This window comes from Ornithodoros turicata, unplaced genomic scaffold (genome assembly GCF_037126465.1).
Source record: "Ornithodoros turicata isolate Travis unplaced genomic scaffold, ASM3712646v1 ctg00000850.1, whole genome shotgun sequence".
NCBI lineage: Eukaryota > Metazoa > Arthropoda > Arachnida > Ixodida > Argasidae > Ornithodoros > Ornithodoros turicata.
The window spans coordinates 1,146,170-1,154,740 of NW_026999405.1; the positions used below are offsets into that span (position 1 = coordinate 1,146,170).

The window sequence follows — 8,571 nt, forward strand, 5'->3', positions numbered from 1 at the left end:
TTGTCCTCAATGTAGGGACGCAGGCAGGGGGGTCGGACTCGGCAAGAAAAGTGTGCCCCCGAGGGCGCTGACATTTTGGGAGGCATGAACAGGGTTGCCTTTGGCTGCGCGCTTCACCGCTAAGTTTGACTTCCTCGTCTCTTGTTTCAAAACTCGTTTAAATGTCACAAATCTGTGACTGTTTTGGTGAAATGTGCAAAATTGAGAAATAAAGTGTTGATAAAAGTCAATAAAAGTCTGCAAGTTCAGTTGCTGAGTGCTGTCAAATTGCGATCTCAACGTTCTCTGGCTCAATCGAGCACCAGCAGGGAACTGGCATGTAGTTTCGCTTTCGCATCGCTCTGTACTTGTCAGACGCGGACGCTGCAGTTACACAGCTTGAAAGATGCCCAGCTGTTGTGTGAAATGCAAAATGAGGCAGAGTAAATCCTGCGGGGTGTCATTTCACAAGTAAGTGTCCACTGGGTCCATGCACAAGTATTTTCTGTGGCGTGCGCAGTCGCCTATAAACGTTGTTCACTCTAAACGAATATTGTCGAAACTTACGGCACGATCTTGAGATACATATTATCGCAGTTTTCCGCGGGGTCCACACCTGCTTTCCCGATGGCTGGAAGCACTTGACATGCAATCGCTCGTTCCTACACGCGGTCAGAGAGTATGCTCTAGGCACTTCCACACTTCTAGCTTCATCGCTGGTCATCAGACAGCAAAACTGAAGGCAAACGCGGTCCCTATGACAGTGAGGCCAGGAACTGCTGAGGTATCCGGTTATTCTTTATTACTTTTAAAATGATACAAAAGGAGATAATAATGGAAGAACTTTTTTAGAGCCAAGTAACAGCCAGCCAGCCAGATGAAAGAGATGAAAGTGGTGCTGACACAGTTTCCCTGGTAAGTACATAGTAGTTTGTGCAGCCACCCCCCTGTATGACTGCCTTCACTGCATGTTTTCCAGGAAATGCTTGAAGCCAGTGCTGAGCAAGCAGAGCCCGCCGTCCCTTCTCCAGCTGTTCCACTGCCTGTAAGGACATGAATTCTTGCTTACGTGCTTTTACAACTAGACCTGTAGGACGGCTTGGCCTATAGATTGTGCGATTCCTTCCCTTTTTAATGGTCTTAATTTTCTATCAAGGAGATGCCCGAGGCAAGTGCTGTGGAAGCAGAGACTACCAGCGCCCCTCAACCTGTTTCACTGCTTGTAAGAATGGCTTGGTCAATAAGTCATACATCTGCTTCCATGTAGGATTTTTTTCATTCTTTTCTAAGGAAGGGCCTGAAAGCAGTATTCCACGGGCCCAGACCCCCAGCCCTAGTCCGGCTATCCTACTGCCTGTGAGCACATGAGCTTTCTTAATAATAATAATGATGATGATGCCTCACTAGTGCTCAAGAATGTAATACCTATTTGTGGGCCTAAGGCTCCAATAACTATTCTCAAAGCGTGAATTCTATGCAGTGTAACGTCATGTAACCCGAGCTGTAGAAATAAATGCAAACATTTTTTAGGCTAACGTGTTTGACCATGAGGACCATCCCTACTGTAAGCTGCCACAAAAGCGGAAAGCAGTGAGTATATGTCTGTATGTCATTTCTTATTCCTGCTGCTTTCTGCTGTCAGGTTCTTCTGCTGCTGAAAAACATGAAAACACAGACAAATTGCTTTTGTGACTATAGCCCACTGCGAAACAATGCATTCCAATTCCTGTGAGCAGCGACAGTTCCTACTACCATTTCAGGAGTGTCAGCAGGAAAGCCCAGATCCCAAAACACAACGACTTGAGGACATTTCTCTAGATGTTTTGTCCCCTGACCCCAGAGCAGGGCAGCAACAACCGGAAACATGCAATGAAACCACGCCTACACGACAACCGGTAATTTTAAAATGGAAAATATTGGGGAATGCTGTCCTTAACCAACAAGCAACTTTGCAGGTGTCTGTGAGCAACACAGATACTGAGGGCAGCCCGATCACACCCAAGGGTCACAAGGAGCACACCTACCACAGCAAAACAACGCCAAGAACAGGAATGAGACAACTTCGAGAGAAGAACCAGTACCTGCGTGGTGTCCGTCGACGGCTGCAACTGACCCTGAAAAGGAGAGAAAAGAAAATTAAAAATCTAAAAAGCCTCATTGCTGAACTGAAGGAAAAGAACTTGTTGGCAGAGGAGGCTCAAACAAAGCTGGAGTCCTTTGGGGAACTGCCACAAGAGATACTTAAGGAATGGGCAAAGAACGTGAGAAAGAAAAAGCCAGGCCGTAGATATTCCCCAGAAACTAGGAGATTTGCAATGACACTCCACTTTTATTCACCTCGTGCCTACAAATATGTCTCAAAACTATTCCCAATGCCAGCTGTAGACACACTCCGCGAATGGTCAAAGGTTATTGGTGCTTGGCCTGGCTTCACGCAGGAAGTCTTAGACCACCTGAAGAAAAAGCATGAAACAACTGAGAGGAGAGAGAAGCTGTGCTCAATCATGCTTGATGGAATGAGCATACGCAAAAAATGTGAAGTAGACAAGGCCACTGGACGGCTAATTGGTTGCGTTGATTTTGGGGAGGACCACACACCTCATGACACGGATGATGCGCCCCTAGCAGGTGACTCTTTGGTATTTATGGCTGTGGGCGTGGCATCACCATGGAAAATACCCTTCGGCTATTTTCTAAATAAGGGGCTATCTGGGGAAGTACTGAAGACACTACTGACAGAAGCCATCATGGTCAGCCAACAAATTGTGGGCTCGAAGTCGTGGCAGTCGTCTGTGACGGGCTATCGTCTAATGTTATGATGGGGCGACTGCTGGGGTGCCATATCCATGCCAACAACACAGAGGACTTTCGGACATTTTTCTCCCATCCTGCTGATGCTGACAAGAGCATACACCTAATTTTTGATGCTGCACACAGTCTTAAACTGCTCAGGAACCTGTTTGGGGACCACAAGGTGTTTACAGAGCAGCCACTATGGAGTAAGCAAATAGGATGACAATACTACCAACTGTCCCTTGTGAATAATGTGGGAACAAGGATGGACGAGTTTTTTTCTGGTCCCTCCACGTTCCAGCGTTATGCATAAGTTGAGCTCACTTTTCTGCATTTGAATGCAGTACACCTAGCTTCCATTTCAGTTTCTCTCTTGCCTGCCAACAAATTTAAGTATACTTTCACCCTTCTTAGACAATCAGGTGGGCCTTTATTGAAAGGCTGCAGCAACTCCAAGAGAAGGAGGGCCTCAGAGCAGCAAACAAGCTCACCAGATCCCATATTGAGTTTGGCCGCCAGATCATGAAGGTCCGCCTTGCAGCGCAGACTCGAAGTTCATCCGTGAGCAAAGCCCTGACCCACGCACGGCTCCTGGGATTGACCGAATTTGAAGGAAGTGACGCAACAGCTTCGTTCATTGCCGACGTAGATGAGTAGGCCTTTCATTTTCATGACTGTGGCCACTAAAGCTAAAGCATGAACATCTTTTACAGAGCATTTGATTTGCTTAATTCGCACAGTCCCATTGGCAAAGGATTTAAGGCACCACTTCGCAATGGAACAATTTCCCAGCAAGGAAAAACGATGCTTACATTGTCGTCAAGAATGATGACACTGCGACTTCCATCCGGGGAGCTAGCTGCTCAGCATGGGAGACGCATGTCAGTCATCAGCGTGGCCTTTACGCTAAAAAGTGTCGCACAGCTGGCAGAAGCGCTGTTCCAGGCGGGCGCATGCAGGTAACATGTAGAGGTCTAGAATCAGAAAACAGTATGTTTGAACAAACTATATTACTCCCTTGCACTCCCCTAATTACATCACTACGTACCGCCTCAGCCAGGACCACTTGGAACTGTTCTTCAGCTGCATCAGGCAAAGAGGAGGATGGAATAATAACCCATCAGCTTCCCAATTCCGTCATGCCTACAGGAAGCTTCTGATACACGCTGAAGTTCAGGCCCCAAGCTCTGCGAATGTTGCGCCTACAGTGGAAGGCATAGAGACACTCGGTCACCAGGGCAAGCCGCGAAGGGAGGAAAGTGCAGGTGAGGAGACTCCCACTGCAGAAGTTCCTGCAGAGGACAACATCTGTGCCCTTCTACAGTGTGCTGACCATGACTACGGGGAATCATCCAGACTCAGCAGGTTCAGCGAGGACATTGTTGCCTATATTGGAGGATATGTTGTTAGAATTGTCTCCTCAAAACTCACCTGTAATGGTTGTTTGGACACACTCCTAGATGACGAGACATCAAGTGTTCTCATCATGCTCAGGGACAATGGAGGGCTGGTTAAACCATACTGGCTTTGTTACACGTCTGCTGTGTAGCGCTGAGCAGACCTTTCGTCTCGAGAAATTGAGGTCTGTGAAGCTTGTAGTTCGGGCGATCGTTTTGAAATCGTTTAATCACTTCATCCTAACACACGGTGACAAGCTACCACTGTCCCAGCACTATGCAGAGGAGCCTGATCACATAATTTCACTGGCAAAAGTGATCCTGCAAAAGTATGCTGGCATCAGATTAAGAGAACATAGTAGAAGAATTACAGAAGCAAGTCGTGGTGCCCAAGTGAGGCAGATGCTCACGAAACAAATCTTGTTCCGCAATCAGTAGATGCCCTAAATCGTCGTCGTCTTCGCTCGCCCCAAGTGGACCTGCGACCCAAAATTTATTTTTTCTTCTTACATATACCAGTGTGCCTTGATGAAAACACTAACAGTTTACGACGCTTTCCTACATTGTTGCATTGTTATAACGCGCAAACGACGGAACAAGGTAGGAGTGATACACAGGCAGTAACATGTATCACGAATTTCGCCTGCTGTCCCTGTTAATGACCAACAACCACGGCAAATAAAGGCCTTTCGAGGAAACGCACAGTTCGGAAACACACCTTTCTTTGTTCGAACACTTAAACGGTCATATATCCACATTACATGCTATTCGCTAGGCCTCACTGTGTGCAACAAGACACACGTTATCCTTTTACGCCACGATACAAGCTATTATTCCAAAAGAAGCCGTTCAACGCAATTGCCCAAAGGTACGACGACAAACGTCTGTATCATGCATGCAAACAACAACTGATAGGTGTATGCTTACATATTTCCTGCTCGGCTCGGCGAGCAATGCGGAGGCCATGAGAGCAGACGAACGCCACGCCCGAGGCGTTCTCACTTACGTTGCCATAGAGATCCGCATTGTTGCCCTCAAAAACGAGTACTTCGCTAACATTTAGCGTGCAAAAAGAGGTCTGGCAACGCTGTCTATGCCTCCGCTGGCCGCGCGCAGGTGGGCACACCCCGCGGTAGGGAGAAAGCATTGGCCGCGCGCCACGGCCGTTCTCTAGAGTCTTCCTATATTATCTCTATGGACGCAGGAATGGTGCCTGACGAAATTTTAGAATTCTGTGAATTTTTGTCACCCGCATGCCCAGTCTACAATAGAGAGCGAGCAGCGCGTAATGAACCACGTACTCGACCTTGTCCTTGCACGTGAGCAGCAGCTTTTTGCTGTTCGCCGGCTGATACATTAACTCTTCGAGGAGCCCTCGCTGGAATGGTGAGAGCCATTCCTTCGGGACGACCGCCTTCTCGGGAGCCAGGGGGAAGTACCGCGTCAGCGCGTGGATAGATTTTGGATACTCCAAATCGCACACGTACACGTATCCCACGTCGGAATCTGTGGGATGACGCATAAAATCCACGGAGCTAAAATCCTCGACCCATTCGAAATCGCCGACTGGGAGGTGCTTTATCATACTGAATCCGTAAAGATTGTTGCAATCTATGTACGATATGTACACCTCCTCTTTATCGGGATCGTAGCCACTGCACAGCGGGTTGTTAGCCCGTAAATGACGCCTGCTCGCCTGACAGAGTCCACCTCTAACACCCGATTCGATGGTCCGGTACATGTCCTCGGCGATGATCAGCTCCAATTTTGCCCGCGTGTAATTTAGAGCGCATTGCCACGAATAGGATGCCAGCGAAACACAATGAAGGAATTCCAATCCGCGCGCGTCGTAGCACAGGCGCCGGAAGTGCTGCATTACGTCAGCATGTAACAGGGCATCCGTTTTCAGGTACAATGCATTATAATCCCTCAGATTCGAGCATCCAAAACGTTCAAATACGTGCAGCGCGTACTGATAGTCTTCGTCGCTTATATCCTCCCCCGTCAGATCGTTTCGGAAGGCGGATTTTGCCGGCAGAGCCAATTCGTCATAGACCGCGAACGAGCTAACGTGGCTGTACTGGAATACACCTTTACGAAGCAAAATTTCGTAGTCGTCTCCAAATACCTGCTTCAGGCATTGGAACGCCTCTGCGCCCCCCATGGATTTGACGGTTTCCACGAGCTCTCCCAGCGACGAATTTAGGTACTGCATGGTATCTCTGAATAGGAAGGTGCCAATTTCGAACGATCGGATTTTTTCCATGGAACTGGCCACGATGAAGGGAGCTCGCTTCCACCCGAGAAGGTGAAATTCCCGCAGTAGTCCGGCCAAATCGTAGGCCAGATTGTGCACCATGATGGGCAGTTTTTCCCGCGTCGTGCACGCTACGTTACAGGGGTTGCACAGCGTCGCGATGTAATTTGTCTCGCCGGCAGTACAACGCTTGGAATGGTCGTGGTGCCGGACACGGGATACATCTTGCGCGAACTCCCGCCCGCAGTACGCGCAGTGGGTGGCAGCTCTGTGCCGCGCTCGTTGCTCATCATTCAGCACCATTTCCGCGGGGCAGGCGTTCAGGGCGATCATCTCGTCCCGCATTTCCATCAAAGCTCTGACGCACTGCCTCGCGGAATCTTCACCGTGGTGCGCCCTGATGCGCATCACCTTCGAGTCGTGGGTGCGTACGAGCACGGCACAAAAGCTCGAGGTGACGTGACGCTGCATGCCAACACCACTGGGCGCGAGTACGCTCTCCGTGTCCAACGCGACGACGTAGTTGTACTGCTGCTTGTACTGTATTTTAGTAAACTCTACAAAGTTTTTGCCCGGTTCGCAAAATTCCAATATGATTTCGTTTACGTCCGCGCACAGGCGACGATGTTTCGCCATGCTCTCTTCCTTGTTAAAAGAGCGCGTGCAACGCTCGCATACGAAACGCCTGTTGTCTCTCATCAGTAAGCGCTCGAGAGACTTGATTCCGAAAAAATGTTCATCTACAGCCAATAAGTGAATTTTCTTTTCATACTCGAGTTTTGGGGATCGCGACACGTGCACTCCCTGATCGACGTACTCGTATACGTACACGGATATCTTGTTTTTATCTTCGAATTCGTCCAGATCAGAGTAGGAAACGGGGAAGCGACTAGGCCACCAGTACTCCGCGGCATAGTTTTCACATTTTTTCCACGAATTACTTTCCTGCGGGTGCAGGAGGGCAAGCGTATTGTATTTAAAACACTCACCCTCCTTATGTGCTGGTAAATGAATATTCGTCAGCACGTTCCTGCGTGTAGCCAAATGATCGGGAAGTGCCCCTTTGCATCCGAATTTTTTAGTTTTCACCGCGGAAATGCATATTTGAACCTTTTGGACGTCGGTGGACACGAACCCGCTCCCTTCCCGCTGATAATTTTCTACGCGTCCCATGGACTCCTGAATCGCGTCCATTAGGGTATTCGCGACGGCTCCATCGCTGTGGACTTCGCGAGCAAACGCCATAAAGTGGGCTATGTGCGCGGTTATCTCCCCCCGAGTTTCCCTCACCATTAAAGCATCGGAACAAATGCAAAACCTAAAGGGTATTCTTTGCGCTCTCAATATGGCGAGCATATCGTGAAAGTGACTCATTAAATATTGTCGCAAATCCTCTACTCCCTGATCGTGAACAGATGCCAATAGCGTGAATCTTTTGACGATACCTCTAAATGCGGCGTCAGTCTGGAAGAAGGGCAGGAAGGATGTATCCACGTCGGGGTGAGATCGCATCACGTGAGCAGGCAGTGTAGGAGGTGCGCCGTCCCGAGAATCGTCGTCGTCGTCCGATTCATCCTCGATATCGTGAGGATCAAAAAAGCAGAACACACACCGAGGCACTGAAAATAAACGCGCATCAGTAAGAAACGTGCAACAAGTAAAGGAGGGAATAACTTACTTGTGAAGCGAGTGAAAGCAGACTGTTCCCCCCCTGAGGCGATCGCGCGGCTTATAAACCGGCATCCACGCTACATGCGCCAACACGTCGGGGCTCGCTTGTTTCCACGCGGTCGTAAATCATGTGGCACCTCGAGGATGAGGCCGCGTTGGGGGCCATCTGTTTAATATCAGAACGCGCGCGCGCGGTCGCAATGGTGAGCATTCACCGTCGAAGAAAATGTTGCGTCAAGGTAATGTAAATAGGTCTTCTCCGAGAAATTGGGTCACCTTGAGTCGGTTGCATGTTCCAACACGTTGGGGTCGCCTGTTTTATATCAAAATGCGCTTCATGGCCGAAATGAGTTTATACTATAGAATGGTGAGCTTTGTTTTATTCTCGGGGAAGTTGCGTCAAGGTAATGTAACGAGAAATTGGGTCACCTTGAGACAAGCCCCAACACGACGGTGCCATCTGTTTAATATCAA

General features: G+C 48.9%; 2 protein-coding genes and 2 long non-coding RNA genes across 9 annotated transcripts; 2 read left to right on the forward strand and 2 right to left on the reverse strand.

Annotated features, from left to right (window-relative positions):
* The first annotated feature begins 601 nt into the window (after positions 1 to 601).
* LOC135375309 (uncharacterized) lies at positions 602 to 1,050 on the forward strand. Its single transcript, XR_010417206.1, has 3 exons — positions 602 to 763; positions 832 to 894; positions 959 to 1,050. It is a non-coding gene; the product is annotated as an uncharacterized LOC135375309 (long non-coding RNA).
* Positions 760 to 4,955, reverse strand: LOC135375307 (uncharacterized). 6 transcript variants are annotated; one of them, XM_064608049.1, is made up of 7 exons: positions 3,821 to 4,284; positions 3,585 to 3,746; positions 3,264 to 3,363; positions 2,061 to 2,093; positions 1,732 to 1,860; positions 1,516 to 1,630; positions 760 to 1,022 (listed from the first exon to the last, which is right to left on the reverse strand). In XM_064608049.1, the coding sequence occupies exons 2-6, from the start codon at positions 3,617 to 3,619 to the stop codon at positions 1,589 to 1,591; spliced, it is 339 nt and encodes a 112-aa protein (XP_064464119.1). In that variant the 5' UTR covers positions 3,620 to 3,746; positions 3,821 to 4,284; the 3' UTR covers positions 760 to 1,022; positions 1,516 to 1,588. The 6 variants fall into 6 exon arrangements, with proteins under 6 accessions (XP_064464119.1, XP_064464115.1, XP_064464116.1 ...); XM_064608045.1 differs by lacking the exons at positions 1,516 to 1,630; positions 1,732 to 1,860 and adding an exon at positions 4,541 to 4,955 and having other exon boundaries at positions 2,004 to 2,093; positions 3,821 to 4,158; XM_064608046.1 differs by lacking the exons at positions 1,516 to 1,630; positions 1,732 to 1,860 and having other exon boundaries at positions 2,004 to 2,093; positions 3,821 to 3,974; positions 4,204 to 4,290.
* LOC135375310 (uncharacterized) lies at positions 1,530 to 2,015 on the forward strand. Its single transcript, XR_010417207.1, has 3 exons — positions 1,530 to 1,569; positions 1,740 to 1,874; positions 1,935 to 2,015. It is a non-coding gene; the product is annotated as an uncharacterized LOC135375310 (long non-coding RNA).
* A 373-nt stretch (positions 4,956 to 5,328) lies between the features above and the next one.
* On the reverse strand, positions 5,329 to 8,246 carry LOC135375306 (uncharacterized). Its single transcript, XM_064608044.1, has 2 exons — positions 8,105 to 8,246; positions 5,329 to 8,045 (listed from the first exon to the last, which is right to left on the reverse strand). Coding segments are annotated over exons 1-2 (2,685 nt in total). The 5' UTR covers positions 8,106 to 8,246; the 3' UTR covers positions 5,329 to 5,361.
* Positions 8,247 to 8,571: the final 325 nt, after the last annotated feature.